The sequence below is a fragment of the Gobio gobio genome (assembly GCF_949357685.1).
Source record: "Gobio gobio genome assembly, chromosome: 2".
NCBI lineage: Eukaryota > Metazoa > Chordata > Actinopteri > Cypriniformes > Gobionidae > Gobio > Gobio gobio.
Window position 1 is genome coordinate 63,277,034 of NC_137098.1, and position 19,758 is coordinate 63,296,791.

General features: G+C 43.1%; 1 protein-coding gene across 2 annotated transcripts in view; it reads left to right on the plus strand.

Annotated features, from left to right (window-relative positions):
- The window catches only part of serpinh2 (serine (or cysteine) peptidase inhibitor, clade H, member 2), a 45,674-nt gene extending 27,148 nt beyond the window's left edge, over nt 1-18,526 (plus strand). For both annotated transcript variants that reach the window (XM_079845099.1, XM_079845098.1), the window contains exon 5: nt 17,422-18,526. In XM_079845099.1, coding sequence (XP_079701225.1) covers nt 17,422-17,727 — 306 coding nt within the window. In that variant the 3' untranslated portion in view covers nt 17,728-18,526. The remainder of the gene's footprint in view (nt 1-17,421) is intronic.
- The last annotated feature ends 1,232 nt before the right edge of the window (nt 18,527-19,758 follow it).

The window sequence follows — 19,758 nt, forward strand, 5'->3', positions numbered from 1 at the left end:
AAGGACTTGTCGTAAAGGGACCTTGCCCTAACTATTGGCCTATAGTCACACTTTAGATTAGGGTCCAGTTCTCACTATTAACTAATTATTAACTACGACTTTTGCCTCAATAAACTCCTAATTACTGCTTATTAATAGTAAGTTAGTTAGTAAGGTTACGTTTAGAAATTGGTAGGATTATGGTAGGGGTGTCCAAACTCTGTCCTGGAGGGCCACTGTCCTGCAGAGTTTAGCTCCAACATAACTCAACACACCTGCCCGGAAGTTTCTAGTGTGCTAGTAAGCCCTTGATTAGTTGGTTCAGGTGTGTTTAATTGGAGTTGGAGCTAAACTCTGCAGGACTGAGGCCCTCAAGGAGCAGGACCGGACACCCCCGGATTAAGGGATGTAGTTTTTGATCATAGAGAATAAGGCATTAATATGTGCTTTATAAGTACTAATAAACAGCCACTATTCTTGTAATATGCATGCTAATAAACAACTAGTTAATAGTGAGAACTTGACTCTAAACTAAAGTGTTACCATATATTCACACTATGAATTCATTGAATTGAATGAATTGTTTTTATAAAATGACCCCTGATGTCATTGAATCGTTCATTTATAATTCACCCCCAAAATTCTGTCATCTATTACTCATCATCATGTCATTCCAAACCCATTAAAACTGTTCATCTTTGAAACACAAATTATGTTTTTAATGAAACCTCAATTGAAAGTCCATTACACCAAAACTTTGACGCTTCAAAAAGTTCATAAAGATGAATCTAGTGGTTTAATCCAAGTCTTCTGATGATACATGATAGCTTTTTCAGATGATGAACAGATTTCATTTAGACTTTTATTCTCACACAAGCAAGGCACATACATGGAGCACATCAAAGTAAACTTCTCTCAGGTTTCATTCAAAGATCTTCATTTGTGTTTTGAAGATGAATGAAAGCCTTATGGGTTTGGAACAACATGAGTCACTGTTTAAGTCGCTGTTTGCAGAATACCACAAAAATAAATTGTGTTTCCTCTTATTACAGCTGTTTATGTTATGATTTTAAGCCCGATTTTGCGCACTATTTGCAACCCCCAACAATTTGGGGGGTGTGGCCCAACTCAAAGCTTCTCGCAACCAACTTTTTGTCCAAAATCGTCAAACGCCCTCCATTTGTTTTTCTTCTCAAGTCACGTTTGATCTTGCGAGTCTCTGTGAGATCTCACTGTGAAAATTATACAATCTGCAGGTGTGTGGTCTCGTGGTCCGGACGAATCTTCTAGTGTGTGCATTTGAAGGATTATAATGCTAAAAATCGGTTGAAACTGCCCTTACTGTATATTAGATTAGATGATTAGATTAGATTCAACTTTATTGTCATTACACAAGTACAAGTACAAGGCAACGAAATGCAGTTTAGGTCTAACCAGAAGTGCAATAGCAGCAAGTGCAGGATATACAACGTTTGCATAAGTGCAGGACATGGATATGTACTGAGTATATATAAATATGTCTATAAATAGAGAGATGGTTATTACTATAAACAGAATTTACAGGTGAATATGTACAGTGAATAATATACAGATGGTTAATACTATAAACAGAATTTACAGGTGGATATGTACTATGAATATAATATAATATACAGATGGCTATTACTATAAACAGAATTTTACAGATAGAGGTATACAATGATATGTTAGGCTAAAATGAGGAATATGGCAGTGGATTAAGGTAGTGCAATAAATTATGGACAGAAGCTATCCGAAAAAAAGTGTAAAAGTGCAGTGGAAGTGATTGCATATTACAGTTAGAAGTACGGTGCAAAATACAAATGTAAACAGTAGGTACTGTAAATAACAGTCGGCAGTGCAAATGAGCATAATCCAGTTACGGTGTGGTAGTGCAAAATGAATAAGTAAACAGTTGTTACTGTAATAAAGAGTCGGTAGTGCAAGTAACAAAGTGAAGGTGGATGTGAGGTAGGAGAGTTATCAGTATATGAGGGGAGTGGATCAGCGGGGGTTTGAGTTCAGTAAGGAGACAGCTCTGGGGAAAAAACTGTTCTTAAGTCTGCTGGTCCTGGTCCGGTGGATCCTGAAACGCCTGCCGGAGGGCAGGAGAGAAAACAGTCTGTGGGCTGGGTGAGAGTAGTCCTTGAGGATGCTGCGAGCTCAATGCAGGCAGTGTTTCCTCTGGATGTGCTCGATGGCAGGCAGTGGAGTCCCTGTGATGCGCTGGGCAGTTTTCACCACCCGCTGCAGTGCCTTGCGCTCCGCAACAGAGCAGCTCCCATACCACACTGCCACACAGTTGGTCAGGATGCTTTCTATTGCGCAGCGATAGAAGTTCACCAGGATAGCCGAGGAGAGCTGATTCTTCCTCAGTGTCCTCAGGAAGAAGAGGCGCTGGTGAGCCTTCTTGACCAGGCTGGAGGTGTTGGTCGTCCACGACATGTCCGCCGAGATGTGGATCCCCAGGAACTTGAAACTGGAGACACGTTCAACAGCCATTCCATTGATGTGGATGGTGTCGTGTGTGCCTCTTGACTCCTTCCTGAAGTCCACGATGAGCTCCTTCATTTTGGTGGTGTTGAGGAGCAGGTTATTATCAGCGCACCATGTGGCCAGGTGCTGGATCTCCTCCCTATAGGCAGTCTCATCGTTGTTGCTGATGAGACCAATCACCGTTGTGTCGTCCGCAAACTTGACGATAGAATTAGATCCATACACAGGCTTGCAGTCGGCGGTGAAGAGGGAGTAGAGAAACGGACTTAGCACACAGCCCTGTGGTACACCAGTGTTGAGTGTGATGGATGTGGAGCAGGTGGATCCTGAACGAACATTCTGGGGTCTGTCAGTTAGGAAGTCCAAAATCCAGTTGCACATTGAGGTATTGATGCCCAGGTCTCCAAGTTTGGCTATTAACTTGGTTGGGATGACAGTGTTGAATGCTGAGCTGAAGTCAACAAACAGCATGCGTGCGTAAGTGTTCTTATTGTCCAGGTGAGTGAGCACAGAGTGCAGTGCCATGGAAACGGCATCCTCTGTGCTCCTATTGCTGCGGTAGGCAAACTGGTGTGAGTCCAATGTGGATGGTAGAGAGTCTTTTAGGTGTTCCAGGACCAGCCGCTCAAAGCACTTCATGACGATGGGTGTGAGTGCTACAGGGCGGTAGTCATTAGGGCACCTCGGGTTAGAGTGTTTTGGCACTGGCACAATGGACGTGCGTTTAAAGCATGAAGGTACAGCTGCTTGGGCAAGAGACAGGTTGAAAATGTCTGTAAAAACCTCAGCGAGCTGCTCCGCACATGCCCTGAGAACACGACCAGGGATGTTGTCTGGTCCAGCAGCCTTGTGCGCGCTGATCCGGCTCAGTGACTTGCAGACATCTGTGGAGGAGAGTGTGATTGGTGGGTCAGCTGAGGGTTTGAGCTTGGTGGCAGTTTCTCTGTTGTCTCTTTCAAAACGAGCGTAAAAGTGATTTAGCTCGTTCAGGAAGTTGACATCAGTGGCTGCGGGGGTGGAGTGGGTGGGTTTGTAGTCACTGATGGCCTGGATGCCCTGCCACATGCGTCGAGGGTCAGAGTTGGAAAAGTGACCCTCTATCTTTAGCTTGTAGCAGTGCTTGGCCTTTTTGATGCCCCTCTTCAGGTTTGCTCTGGATGCGCTGTAGGCTTGTGCATCTCCTGATCTGAAGGCAGTATTGCGTGACTTCAGCAGGAGTCGCACTTCCCTGTTCATCCATGGCTTCTGATTTGGGTATGTGGTGATCTGTTTCTGGGTTGTAACACTGTCAATGGTGGTATTGATATGATCCAATACAGAGGAGGTGTAGGAGTCAATGTCCGTGTGAGCGCCACTGGTGGCTTGAGAAGCAAACACACTCCAGTCTGTGTGTAGAAACCTTTCCTGGAGTGTGGAATCAACCCCCTCAGGCCACACCTTGATGGTCTTCACTGATGGCTTCACACGGTTGATGAGGGGTGAATATTTGGGGATGAGGAACAAAGAGATGTGGTCTGACTGTCCCAGGTGGGGGAGGGGTGTCGCAACGTAAGCTCCCGCCATGTTTGTGTACACGTGGTCTAAGGTTTTGTTTCCTCTGGTGTGGCAGGAAACATGCTGGTGAAACTTGGGTAGCACTGACTTTAAGTTTGAATGATTAAAGTCACCTGCAACAATAAAAGCAGCTTCCGGGTGATCAGTCTGTTGTTTACTGATGGCTGCATGAAGTTCTTTCATAGCAAGCTTGGCATCAGCATCCGGGGGAATATAGGCTGCAGTTATAATGGTGGAAGTGAACTCTCGCGGCAGATAAAACGGTCTACATTTAACCATGAGAAACTCCAGGTTAGCTGAACAATGACTCCCAACAATAACAGAGTTTGTGCACCAGGCTTTGTTAATGTAAATGCACAATCCACCACCTCTGGTCTTACCGGAGCCATCTAATGTTCTATCCGCCCGGAGCGTGTGGCATCCCGCTAGCTCAATAGCGGTGTCCGGTATTCCGCCGTTTAGCCAGGTTTCCGTGAAGATTAGGACGTTACAGTTCAAAAGTTTCTTGCTGTGTGTGATGCTGAGTCGAATCTCCTCCATTTTGTTCACTAGCGACCGTACATTGGCAAGGAAAATACTGGGTAAAGAGAGCCGATGTGGGGTAAGCCTTAGCTTTAGCCTTAGCTTAGCTCTCAGACCACCGCGTATTCCCCGCCTTTGTTTACGATCTCGGCGCCGCCTGCGAGCACTTCCGCCCGGCCGGGCAGAGTGCATAGCCTCGGGTGTTCTAGCGATCTCAGGAAGGAGTCGAAGATTGTCCATAAAACTGTCGGAAATTCGCAAACCAATATCCAAAATCTCACCACGGGTGTACGATGTTAAGGCACAACTATTCTGAACGAACAGACCCGAGATGAGCAGGAAAAATACCGCAAAATTGCAGAATCTGGAGAGACCCAGAGCCTCGCGAACTACTCGCGCCGCCATCTTCGCGCCGTATATCTGTTGTCTCCCACAGTTTTAAAATTGTTTAAGATTTGAAAATCGTCTAGTGTGTTCCAGGCCCTAGTAGACTTCTGATTAGGGTTGGGTACCAAAACCTGGTGGCAATATGGCACTGGTACCTTTATAACCGGTATGTAACCGGACCGAATCAGAACGCAGGTTTCGGTGCCTCATTTCGGTGCCACTTAAATTCAAACGTGCTTTCGCGCTCAGCGCTTGTCACATATCACAACTATTTAGTGTTTTCAACCACATAATGTTTATTTTAGGTTTCAGACATTTAAATGCACATACGTACTAGCAAAACGTTTATACTTTGTTAAATACACACTGTCTATGGGAGCGGCAATAACAATCCTTTCGGTTATAATTTGACTACGTGTCTTATTTATATCAAATACGCATTATATAGTTAACTATATACACACACCTAAAGGATTATTAGGAACACCTGTTCAATTTCTCATTAATGCAATTATCTAATCAACCAATCACATGGCAGTTGCTTCAATGCATTTAGGGGTGTGGTCCTGGTCAAGACAATCTCCTGAACTCCAAACTGAATGTCAGAATGGGAAAGAAAGGTGATTTAAGGAATTTTGAGCGTGGCATGGTTGTTGTTGCCAGGCGGGCCGGTCTGAGTATTTCACAATCTGCTCAGTTACTAGGATTATCACGCACAACCATTTCTAGGGTTTTCAAAGAATGGTGTGAAAAGGGAAAAACATCCAGTATGCGGCAGTCCTGTGGGCGAAAATGCCTTGTTGATGCTAGAGGTCAGAGGAGAATGGGCCGACTGATTCAAGCTGATAGAAGAGCAACTTTGACTGAAATAACCACTCGTTGCAACCGAGGTCTGCAGCAAAGCATTTGTGAAGCCACAACACGCACAACCTTGAGGCGGATGGGCTACAACAGCAGAAGACCCCACCGGGTACCACTCATCTCCACTACAAATAGGAAAAAGAGGCTACAATTTGCACAAGCTCACCAAAATTGGACAGTTGAAGACTGGAAAAATGTTGCCTGGTCTGATGAGTCTCGATTTCTGTTGAGACATTCAGATGGTAGAGTCAGAATTTGGCGTAAACAGAATGAGAACATGGATCCATCATGCCTTGTTACCACTGTGCAGGCTGGTGGTGGTGGTGTAATGGTGTGGGGGATGTTTTCTTGGCACACTTTAGGCCCCTTAGTGCCAATTGGGCATCGTTTAAATGCCACGGCCTACCTGAGCATTGTTTCTGACCATGTCCATCCCTTTATGACCACCATGTCCCCATCCTCTGATGGCCACTTCCAGCAGGATAATGCACCATGTCACAAAGCTCGAATCATTTCAAATTGGTTTCTTGAACATGACAATGAGTTCACTGTTCTAAAATGGCCCCCACAGTCACCAGATCTCAACCCAATAGAGCATCTTTGGGATGTGGTGGAACGGGAGCTTCGTACCCTGGATGTGCATCCCACAAATCTCCATCAACTGCAAGATGCTATCCTATCAATATGGGCCAACATTTCTAAAGAATGCTCAGCACCTTGTTGAATCAATGCCACGTAGAATTAAGGCAGTTCTGAAGGCGAAAGGGGGTCAAACACAGTATTAGTATGGTGTTCCTAATAATCCTTTAGGTCAGTGTAGTTTACTCTATTCTTTTCCCAGTTCACCGGTTACTTACTTTCATGTATTTCGTGAGACAAGGATGAATTTACGTGATGTATTTCCAACAGATCTGATTCTCTGAGTTGCGGCGCAAACTAACATGGCGGCACCCATCGCGTATCACAGATCAACTTACCTGATCATTATAAAGGGTTTTAAAAGACAAAACACATTCACTTCCACATATTTGAAAATCGGAATATCAGATGGTTCATGACATAGTTAACAAGTTTGTGAATATTTTGAATAAAAAATGTAATAAAACCGATACATCTGTCATACAGCACTATTGTGGCTGTGGTGTATCACGTCTTAATGCCTTTGCGATGTTAAATTGCGAAGACATCTACACAGGGCTCTGAACAGGTTCAAGGAACGAAAACAAAAACCGGAAACGAATGAAACTTTAAGAAGAACGAAAACTAAATCAAAATCAATTTGAATCGTTCTGAACAGAAACGTTAATTTGAAATGACCATTAACCGGTTAATAACGTTATTTTATCGTTCTTTTAATATTTTAATTTGGCAGTGACCAATCATGAATAGAGTAGTACAGCATGTGACATTTGACGGATCATGCGAGAGTGAAATGCCCACGCACCATCATCTATGAATCTACCGTCAGTGTAGAGCGCGCATTTTCATGCCTCAAGTACATTTCTTTCCCCGCTGAGGTCTACAATGAAAGCGCAGGTATTGGAGGACATCATTTTCGTATGTTTAAATAAGCAGTACGGACTTTAAGCTCAAATAGTCTGATTTAGGCTAGTTTGTGGATTTCGTTTAAGCCTATCCAAGTAGGCTATAGCATCTATCAAACATTTTTCCTAGTCTTTCAGATTGCCAATACAGGACAGGTCAATGTTTTCTATATAGACGGTTGATGCTTCGTATTAAATGGTATGTTATATTGCATTAAATGATCGAGCTTTATTAGCTGACTGAATTTGATTATGTGATGCAAGGACGTGTTGCGCAGTGTTTGCTTTGAAATTAGCAGTTGACGGTGCATTAAAGGTTATCCAGTTTATTTATTCTTTATTCATGCAATTTTTAAAACAAGTCGTGTTGAAAAAAAACAAAGAATGTTATCACTCTTCTGAAAATAATTAGGCATAAGAGGGCCACTTTCGATTGTCTAACGCTCCATTATGCTTTGTAATTAATGCATGTATTTCTGTTGTGGTTTTAAAAATGTTATGAAATAAATATTCAAGTTTAATTACCATGCTTTATATTATTATTATTGAGTGAAAATAAGTCTATTTATACATATTTGTTTAAAGTATAGGCTAAATTAAAATAACGTTATTAACCGGTATTTTTTCAAATCAAACCGTTTTCGGAACAGTAATGTTTATTGAGGAACGCAAAAACGGAAACGCTATAATATCGATTCTGCTCGGAGTGAACCGATTGATATTTTTTTCCGTTTTTAAGCCCTGCATCTACATGCCAATATTAAGTTAGTCATAGCACCACCTGCTGGCAACAGAAAATGGAATGCTTTACACTGCAATTCACTACCTAAAAATGCATTTAAATATGCCATGAAGTACCAAGCATGCTAGAAACATGTTAAATCATGCAACACATGGCTAAGTGCTAATGTATGCAATTTACGCCACAAAACAGGAAGTTGTTGTAACTCAGGCATACAATGTCCGATCTGTCCCAAACTTCACATCTTTGAGAAGAGTCCTGACTTGAACACATCTACATGGCAATATTCAGTTATAGCAATAGCGCCACCCACTGGGAACACTGTGATGCACTACTAGCAACATACTAAGATATGCAATTGAGAACTAAAAATGCTAGAAACATTCTAAAACATGCTAGCAACACTTAGCTAAGTGCTAAGTGCCTCAAACTTCACATTATTGATAAGTTCCCTGACCTGAAGTCATCTAAATGGCAAAATTTAGTTAGTCATAGAGCCACCAGCGGGTAGCAGGAAGTGTGGCAAATACAAATGACTGATGTAGTCCTCCTATTTTTATATACTTAAATGCATATTTCCCAGGTGCTCTGTTTTCCTAAAGCCACCGTGTGGCGGTGGCATGGGTTTCGAGGGCCCTTTCGAGGCCGAGGCCGGGAAATCTAAAGGCGGTGGAGTGTGTTTCATGATAAACAAGAAATGGTGCGATCCTAGGAACATCTCCATTCTTTCGCGATCCTGCTCGCCTCACTTGGAACATTTAACTCTCATGTGCCGGCCTTTCTACCTGCCGAGGGAGTTTTCCTCGGTCATCGCTACTGCCGTTTATATTCCACCACAAGCAGACACGGGGCTGGCTTTATCTGCCCTCCATGATGTGACCAGCGGCTTCATAAACAAACACCCCGACGCTGCTTTCATCGTCGCGGGTGATTTTAACAAAGCAAACCTAAAGAAAGTATTGCCAAACTTTCACCAGCATGTCTCCTGTCCCACACGAGGAGCAAACACACTGGATCATTGCTACTCTCCGTTTAAGAACGCCTACAAAGCTCGTTCACAGCCAGCTTTTGGCAAATCGGACCATGCCGCCATTTTCCTCACACCGGAATATAAACAAAGGCTCGTTCAAGAGCCCCCGGTGAGGAGGGAAGTCAAACGCTGGTCATCCCATTCAGAGATCACGCTACAGGCAGCTCTTGATGACGTCGACTGGGACATGTTCCGCGCGAGTTCTGAAGACGTCAGCGAGTTCACAGATGTGGCGCTCTGCTTTATTAACACACTGACAGAGCAAGCCACACAAACAATAACTATAACGTCCTTCCCTAATCAGAAACCGTGGGTGGACAGTTCAATTCGCACTGCAGTAAACTCGCGCACCACCGCTTACAATGCCGGTCTCCAAACGGGGGATATGAGGGAGTACAAAGCTTCTTGTTACGCCCTCCGGCGCGCCGTTAAAGCCGCAAAACTCCGCTATAAAGACCGAGTGGAATCTCATTTCCAACTCAACGACTCCCGGCGGATGTGGCAGGGACTGAGAACCATCTGTGCTTTTGGAACTAAATCCTCTGCAGAGGTGAGAGCTGATCCGTTGCTGGTGAACGAGTTAAACTCTTTCTACGCTCGCTTTGATGGTAATCGCGGCAGCGCGACTCCGGCGAGTGACGCGTCAGAGAGAGTCCCTCAGAGCAGCAACAGTCACGTGATCTCTGTCTCGGAGGACGAGGTTCGGAGGGCACTCAAACGTGTGGATGTCAGGAAAGCTGCTGGGCCGGATGGTATTTCAGGTCGTGTTCTGCGGTCCTGTGCTGATCAGCTCGCAGGGCTCTTTACATCCATATTCAACGAGTCCCTTGCTACATCTGTTGTCCCCACCTCCTTCAAACGATCCTCCATCATCCCTGTACCTAAGATCAGTAAACCCTCTTGCCTAAATGACTATCGTCCAGTGGCTCTCACATCTTTAGTCATGAAGGTCTTTGAGAGACTCATTAAAAACAACATTTGCTCCTCCATTCCTGACACTTTGGACCCTCTTCAGTTTGCCTATCGTCCCAATAGATCGACTGAAGATGCCATTTCTCACGTCCTTCACTCCTGCCTCACTCACATCGACAGCAAAAGTGGGAACTATGTCAGGCTGCTATTTATTGACTATAGCTCAGCCTTTAACACCATAGTTCCCATTAAGCTAACACACAAACTCCTGGATCTAGGCCTGAATTCTTCTCTCTGCCTCTGGATTGAAGATTTCCTCACTGGCAGACCCCAGGCGGTGAAAGTAGGCCAGTTCACCTCCACCTCCATCACCCTGAGTGTTGGAGCTCCACAGGGCTGTGTGCTGAGTCCCCTGCTCTACTCTCTCTACACCCATGACTGTTTGTCCACACACAGCTCCACCTCGATCATCAAGTTTGCTGATGATACTGTTGTCCTGGGTCTCATCTCCAACAACAATGAGACGGCATACTTGGACGAAGTGGAGCAACTGACATCATGGTGCCAGGACAACTGTCTCTCTCTGAATGTTAACAAGACCAAAGAACTGATTGTGGACTTCAGGAAGAGACAGCATCGGTCATACTCCCCTCTCATGATCAGCGGGACACCGGTAGAGAGAGTGAGCTGCTTCAAATACCTGGGTGTGAACATCTCCGAGGATCTGACCTGGACTACACACATCCAGACACAGGTGAAAAAAGCCAGGCAAAGACTGTACCACCTGCGCCAGCTGAGGAAATTCAGGGTTTCACCAGCCATCCTGAAAACTTTCTATCGAGGGGCGATAGAAAGTGTCCTGACTCAGTGCATCACAGCGTGGTACGGGAACAGCACCAGTCACGACTGCAAAGCCCTGCAAAGAGTGGTGCGCTTATCCGAGCGCATCTCAGGCTCAGCTCTCCCGTCTCTGCAGGACATCTACACCAAACGCTGCAGAGGTAGAGCTACTAAAATCATCAGAGACATTAATCACCCTGCAAACTCTCACTTCACCCTGCTGCCATCTGGTAAGCGCTTCCGTAGCCTGATGGCAAAGACTGAAAGACTCAGGAGGAGTTTCTTCCCCCAGGCCATCAGACTCCTGAACTCAGTCACGTGACTCACTTCACCCCCGCACACACATAAACATACAGTCTTTTAACATTAACACACACATACATTAACACACACATTAACACACACATAAACATACAGTCTTTTAACATTAACACACACATACATTAACACACACATTAACACACACATAAACATACAGTCTTTTAACATTAACATCCACATACTGCAATTGCACTGCACTTTACGTCCCTATTGTTACTGCGTAACAACCTGTAATAAACCTTGCACATTATACTTCTTTATATATACATATTATATATTTTATGTTAACCACTTATTTTTAAGTCTACAGTTTATCTCACTTATCATATCCACATATTTTTTATATTTTTATTTTTATCTTATTTCCTATTTTTATCTTTTACTTGATTTATTTATAATTCTACTTATGTTAATACTTTTTATTCTAATTTTATTCTATTTCTATTTAATTTCTTGTAACTGTTATTTGCACTGTCCATGGAGCGGACCTGTTTACATTTCACTGCCAGTTGTATATTGTGTATATAACTGTGTATGTGACAAATAAAACTCTTGAATCTTGAATCTTGAATCTTGAATTCATCGCTGCTCGCAGCTTTAATTAGTACTGTAACTGTTATTTAGTGTTAAATTATTGTAGTCGGGTTAGGTGGCTTAGGTTTTATTGTGAATTTATTCAGTAAATTAGTTGTTTTGTATTTATTTATATTTATTTAAGTTTACTTTAAACTTTTAATAAATTGTTCATTTTAAAGAATGTTTTTATAATTTTTTCAATACAAAGCAATTATTTAATGTCATCCACCATTGTTTTGTGGCTCTTTAAAAAAGTATCGGTTCAGGCACCGGTACCATTTCAAAAGTATTGTTTTGGCACCAGTATCGTAAAAAAAAACAAACGATACCCAACCCCACTTACCCAGGCATTATGCTTCTTTTATCTAAAGTGGGACTGCTTCGACTGATTCATAAGTGTTTTTGATTCATTACACAACCTGCTCTTAAGGGAAATTACCTTGCACGACACTGTTGATTTTAGTTGAGGCTCATTGGTTCCCCTGAGTAGTAGCGCAGAAAATATTGATGTATTGAGTGTTTTATGCGAAACCGTTTTGAAAATCAGTTGCTCCAAATTATAATTAGTTTTTTTTACCAATCTGTTCTTGTTTTCCTAACCATTTATAATTTAATATATGCATTTCATATGTGTTAACACTGCCATTTTAAACCAGCAGGTTTGTACTTCTCACTAATTGCTTGTGATTTTCCCAGGAAGCTGATAAACGGCGTGAAGTTCTTTGTGGCAGAACGTGATATAAAGGATAAACAAAAAGAAGAATATTGAGCGTGTAGGGGAAGAAAGTGAAGAGAGATAGAGAGAATGTAAATTAGACATAAGAGTGTGATAAAGAACTCTGCCACTGAATAATGCCCAAGACATATTCTGAAAGCCGAATGGACTGTCGTGATGCTGCGAGGCTGAATAAAACAGTCGCTTGGAGTTGCTGAAGGCTCTGAGTGCCACTGGTGAGGCCATCTCCACCCCTTTAGTTCCCATACACCATCATGTTGTATTGAAGATACACGGAGCCGACTCCAGTGCTGCTGCTTCTTGTGCGTTATTCATGAGCTGTATGTTTTTGTAGTTGTGTTTATTGATGTAGGCGCTTGAATTATGCTACGGCATAATGCTGCAGTTTGCAACCAAAAAAAAAAAAAAAGAAGAGTAAGGATGGGCTGCATTTGGAAAACTTTGGCTTAAAAAAGAAACAGACAGGAAGAGAGAGTGAGAAGAGAAGAAAATAGAGACGCTCCATTTCCACCCAATGAGCAGCATTAGAGCTGAACCATGTTTACACAGCCCTCCTCCTCGCTCCATCTCTCTCTCTCTCTTTTTTTTCCCTCCATCTGCCCATCACATTTACTGCATTAGTTGGGAGTCTGTGTGCCACATTACTACATGATATTTATTAGCCTCCTTTCATCTGTTTCCAGTGCAGAAACTACTGTACTCATCTGCAGAGCCATCACTCAATCCCGCTGCCTGCTGGGCACGTCTCCTCTCCGTAAACGTGTCATTAATTCATTTGGGGGCTCGCTGCACCTAGGGAGGGTTTACCTGTTCCTCCTCTGGGGCGCACTTTGAGCCGCGTTGGATTTTGTAGGAGTGAGGCCAAGCTTCACTAGCTTCAAATGACTCCAAGCTAAGCTGTGTGTCATCTTGGAGATCTGGACTAAGTGAATATGCGGAATGAGCATTTTTCAACCGCCGGACCCCGAGGGCTTCTCGGGTGAACCCTTGCACAATGGCGGCCCACGCTGAATATTTAAACGCTGATTGTTTTTAAAAATGAAGTGACCTCGGCATATCCGCACATCCCGAGAGGTGCCGCCATCCCAAGGAGAAAAGAGCGAGACAAAGAAAGAGGCATGCTATTTATAGAGCCTGTCACAATGCAGGCTGGGAGATGTCTGCTAATGTTGCATGTGACTGTAATTGCCGGAGACAGCGTTGTCGTAGTAACACGCGGTGCCATGTCACCGCTGTGGCAACAAGCTGCTTCAGGTCAAGGCTATGCGGCCCAGGAGCGGATCTGCATCTATAGTGCCGGAAAAACATCAAAAGTTACAACGGGAAAGCTGGAGAGGTGCTTAGGAAAAACCCTTTGAGACACAGAGAATTAATTAAGGGGAAGTAAATGCTCCCGATGCAGTGTCAGCCTGTATGGCAAAGACATACAGCCGTGAGAGAGGGTGAGAAAACCTCAGGAGACAGAGAGGAAAGACCGTCACTCTCTGGAACATAAATACATGCTTAGATACAAGCGTGGACATTCGGATCAGAGCGGGGGAAAGACACGAGAGCAGGCGAGAGAGGAATTAAACTAGCGGCGGATGGTCAGATGAGGAATGAGGATGCCACAAAGGTGGCTGAGCGGCCGACAGGATGAGGCAGTGATGAAGTGATGGAGGAAAGGGGTAGGGGAAGGAGAATAATGGATGAGGACAATAGAAGTGCATTAGTGCAGGTGTGTGCCGAGACTGTTGAGAGAGAGAGAGAACCGCAGAGGGTCGAATGGTGTTAGTGAGGTGACAGCCTCCCCCACCTCTCTCCCTCATTATCAACCTCTCCGTCCATCTTTCTCTCGTTTTCCACCTTTTTTCCCCTTTAACAGCCTCTGTTCCAGCACCATTGAATTGAGAATGCCTTTTAATTGCTGAATTTGAATTGAAGTAGCAAACAGGATGCAAAAATACCCTTTCGGAGAAAAGTCAGTTCATTTGGTGGCCATATTTGCAACGCCTCCGGGCAGCTATTTCAGGCATGTAAGACCAACTCCTATCTACAGGACAAAACTTGCCAAATTCACATTTAAATAACATATTTCATATAAGCGATAAAACCTTGACACGAACTGTCCCATAAATGTAGCTCAAATAGAATTAAAAATCACATATTTGGACAATCACGGATTGTCTCGAGACGTTTTTTTTAAAGACTCAAGATGTGAGGGCATGTCTAAGACATCCGTCTAGTGCATGTTTGCATAGAAAAACAATGGAAAAACAACACAGTGGAATACAAAAACCATAGACTGTAAAAAATCTAGACGTACTGGCCGTGACGTCACCCGTAGGTTTCTGAAGAGAGTTTTTGAAGCCTCAAAGTCGGCAGCGCATCACCGCTCGTCACTCCAGGATAACTGAAAATGGGCAAAGAGGCGGGACGTGGGTGGAGCTGAGGTGACATGCTGACTAACAGACAGCAGACAAACGGCAATCCACCTGTCACTCAAAGTGGCCACGCCCTTAATTATGCAGAACTTTAAGGATTTATATAATGTGAACGAATGTGTTATAAAAAAATTCACCCCCCTCACCGTTGTCATGAAGGGCAAAATTAGTTGTATAGACAAAAAACACAATTTGTACCAGGCTGTAAACATGTTTTATTTTGCTGTAAAGTTGGGCATTTTAACATGGGGCTCAATGAGTTTCTCTAGCGGAAGTCACTTCCGTATTGGCTTCAAGAGAAAATGGGGGAGGATGCCGCTTCACAAAAACGCGCTGTATGTTAAAGGCCCCTTTTTCCACCACCTTGGTGTTTTGTATATCTTTAAGCGGTAGTCGTCCGTGAGGGGTTTATTTTTGTTTATTTTTTGGATTAAACGTTGATCATTCACCGGTTCCCGACTTCCCTGAGCCTTAACTTTGCTACATTGGTGCTGAAACCCAGGAGGAAGGAAGGATGTGCTGTCATAGAGCCCTCACCACTGTCGGAAATCCACAGTACCATTAAGTTGAGCAGAGTCTGCCATAATGGACACTCAAGACGGTGGGCTGGAGTGACTTGCAGAGGGGACAGACAAACTCGCTGCTGTCCACCTGGGTTGGAGGGACGGCTGCCGTCTGAGAGGGAGCAGAGTCGCCGCCGCCGTTTGCCTGAGGCCGGAGCCTGCTGCCGTCCACCATGATGGGGAGGAGCAGGGAATGGGGGACTCGCTGCCAGCTGCCCGAAGCCAGAGGAGCCGTCGCGTCCACCAGGTGTCAGAGGAGTTAGAGGGCCGTCCACCGAGGGGTATCCAGCGCCACCGCCAGGCATTGCGGAGGAGTTCAACCAGCTGGTGGAGGACCGGATGGCAGTGGGTTTTGGGAACCGGACCAAGATCTCTCATCACTGTCTCTCCTCATCCTTCCGTCTCATTTTCTCTCACCTCATCTGTCCTCACCCCCAGGTGCTACGGCCACTGGCCCCCCCGAGGGTATCCGCCGGCCTGCGAGAGGCAATAGGGGTATGTGGCAAGCAGGGCGTGGCCGAGAGCCGTGGGAACGGAGTGAGGCCGGTGGCGAGAGTGCTAATGAACTCTGCACGCCACACAAAACAAGAGAGGGCCAGGCCTGGACTTTATGTTGCGTCTTGTTTATGTTTAAGGGGCAGTTGTCCATGAAAGGCTGCCGCTTTACTTTGTTGTTTGTTTATACTTGGATTAAACTTTACCCTTATCATTCACCGGTTCACACCTCCTCCTTTCCCTGAGCCTTAACTTTGCTACACGAAGAAATTGTCATTTTTATCTAGAAAAGCAAAGTTGACAAGTGTATATCATATTTAATAAATTACCTTTTGCAAACCAGGGTGGAAGAACACTTATTTTCCCAGAATGTACAAATGTGTTTGAATTTTTTTTACTGCCTTTCTGTCATTCCGATTCTAATTCCAATTCAGCTTCCTGTCAGATGAGGACTGTTCAATTACAATTACAATTCATTTATTGATTTGGAGCCGATTCTTTAATTCTGAAATAAGCGGAAACCTAAATAGCTCACCAACTCAGTGTGCCATTTCCAGTGAGCTCGCATCATTTTTGCAACAAGATAGAGTGTGCATGCGCTCTGCTTTAATTACAATAGTCATTTAGGCGAGAGTGCTTAATCATTCAGTTAAAGCACTTGCCATTCGGTCTCAGCTTTCACAAACAAGTTGGGTGTCTCTCAATCTTCCCACTGCAGTTTACTTATTATCTCCTCTTCCTCATTCCCCCATCTCTCTCGCAGCCTCTCTCTCTCTCTCTCTCTCTCCCTCCCTATGCGGGTAACTGTCGTTTATCCAGGATCTCATCCAGGGGGAATATAAACTACCTGTCAGCGAGCATCTTTCTGCCAAATTCATATCTGAAAGGAAAACAAAAGCGGGCCGAGGTCAGAGAGATCTTTTTTAAATTATTCATAAGCAGCTCTCCCTCGGCCACCGTCTTCAGCTCCTGTCGCATGCTTTGTACCGCCCGCACTGCCAACAAGGGCATCTGTCATGCCTTTAAAATAAAGGAGAGGCAATGAAGAGGGGAAACAACCAGATTTTTGAAACATTATTGATTTACAGTGACACTCTTTATGTTTTGCTTTCATTTGTCCTCTCTACCTGCCTGAAGAGGACCGCTGTGTTTTTATCCCCTATTTTTTCTATTTCCACTATTGGGAGTCATAAAGGACCATGAATTTTACATTTTTCAAGGTCTCTAATGACTCATATTTGTGCTCTTATTTTATGTAGTCTGCATAATTGATTCACACTATCTTAGTCATTTGGAGCAGAGGAGGATTTTGGGGTCTAGTGTTCACCTGCCTTCTGAATCTGTGATCATTTAGTATAGAAGAAATACATTACATTTTCTCTGTTTGTTCTTCTCTCTTGTTCCCTCCTTACTCTCACTCAGAAGCAGCTGGCCACGTTGGGCCTGGTAGACGCGTGGAAAGAGACGTCAGCTGATTTCTCCACCGCATCAAGCATGGGACAGGGCAAGCTCCACTTGGGAGCCGTGCTGCACTGGACGTCCTTTGAACTGGCCCCTGAGTCTGGCAGCATCGACGGTATGCATGAGGATGAGGACGTGGAGAAGCCAAAAATCTTCTATGCGGATCATTCCTTCATTATACTAGTCAAGGACAACAGCACTGGTGCATTGCTCATGATAGGTGCTCTGGACCACACTGACGGCCCTGCAATTCACGACGAGCTGTAGAGCCAAAATACTTCACCCTCTTGCACTGACAGTCAGCCGAAGAGCCAAAATGGCTGACCTACAGGTACTGACAATAAACTGACCCACTTATCCACTGCAAATTCAGTCTTTCATCTGTTGTTCTTGTGTTATGTGCTGACGTGTTACGATACGGAAGAGCTTAGGATAGGATGTAATTAAACTGATGTGTAGCCCAGCACAGAATCTGCGCCCACAGAATTATCCCTCAGCTTTCTACAGAATTTGAAAGTCTTTTATTCGAGTTCTTCAACTTGCTGCCGTTATGAGTGAAATAGTCACAGATCTGTTAAAAGAGGGTCGTGCACCAGGCTAGAGATTGTGCATGCTGATTTCTGTATATTTTTATAACCCTTGCATCATCTAGCATTCAATTATACTTCATGTTATAATACTGGTAAATATATTTTTTATCAGATCTCTAAATTAATCTGTCTTTCAGTTATACTTTGAATTATTAGTAATTGTAGCATTTTAAATTGAGTTGTATTTTTTGTTTTAAACTTTTGCATAAATTTGTTTCAATTTAAAATACATATATTTTATTTGTCAGCTATAGCATTAAAATAATAATCTGCTTATCAGTATCGGTCAATAAATCATGCATCCCTAGTTTGCAGCTTGGCATATGAAAACAAACTGCACAAACTGAACGTTTAACAAATGCATTGTTTATAATGCAGTTTTTCTATATGTTGTCAAGGCTTTTTTCAAGTTATCAAACAACAAAAAGACAGACTTGATACTGAAACGGCAACAATAAACAAAGTATCTCTATCCTATTTTGTGTGTGTCCCTCAACAATGATGTTTGATTTCGGTTTTGGTCAAATTGAATTAGATTTGAATTCAAATATGCTGTGTATGTGTCAGTTGCATTGCTTCCCTGCCATTCACAAATCCTCTTCGGGTGTCCATCCAGTCAATTCACCAAAAGCCAACTTCCTCCAATCTTACTCCCTCGACATGACACTTTCAAGTACTTCACACAACTTTTTACTGCACTTCAAAGCTCAAAAGTCTGAATATTATCCAATTTACATGTATTTAATTTTATGTGGTGACCAAAAAAATGTTTTGTTCATCCTTCAAAGATTGTCCTCATTTGTAAAACTAAAAGTTTTGCAATGTAGGAAAACTAACACTTGAAGAAAAACAAGTGACTTTTATTTTAAAATCTAAAAAGACTAGGGATGCACCAATACCCTATTTTAAGGATTGAGTACAAGTACCAATATTTTGCTTTTGGTACTCGTCGATACCGATACCTATACATTTATTAATTTATTTTTGTTTCTCTTTTTTTTTGGTGATGTGGCAGTTTTCCAAGGACAACACAATGAGACTAATGAATGTAGGACAGCTTCTTTATTATTACTCAAATTAAAAAAGTATTATTTTTATGTGCTTATCACAAACTTAAAGCACAAATTTCACTGTCCAATAACCTTCAAAGGGCATAATTACCATTGTCATAATAACAATTTTTGTTGTTGTTGTCATTCATTTTGAAGTACTTCCACACCCCTGAGGCTGACATTGTGTCTGCTGCTGCCGCCGGTGTCTCTGTGCACGGAAAATTCTGTCAGTTATGTCACGTGACGTATCTGTCTTTGGTATTGGGGGTATTTTTACGAGTATAAGTACATGAGCTTGGTATCGGTGCATCCCTAAAAAAGACATATTATATATATATATATAAATATAGCCACCAATCACTATTATAACATTTAAAAATGTATGGTATGAAGGAAAAGTCAAAAATTCTAATGAAAAACAAAAACGATTTTTTTGGCGAAATTGCAAATTTAAACAGGTAGAAAAGAGCGCTTCCTTTATAATCACTGAAGCTATCAGTCAGTTAGCAGAAACTCATTGAGTGTGGAAAAACTCCCGTTTTAATCAATGAATCTGTCAAAACTGCACAATTAATCTTTTATTTACATAATGAGAGGATTTGTGCACGTGCAGAATTTAGTAAACTTGCACTAAACATAAATGTAATCATTAATCA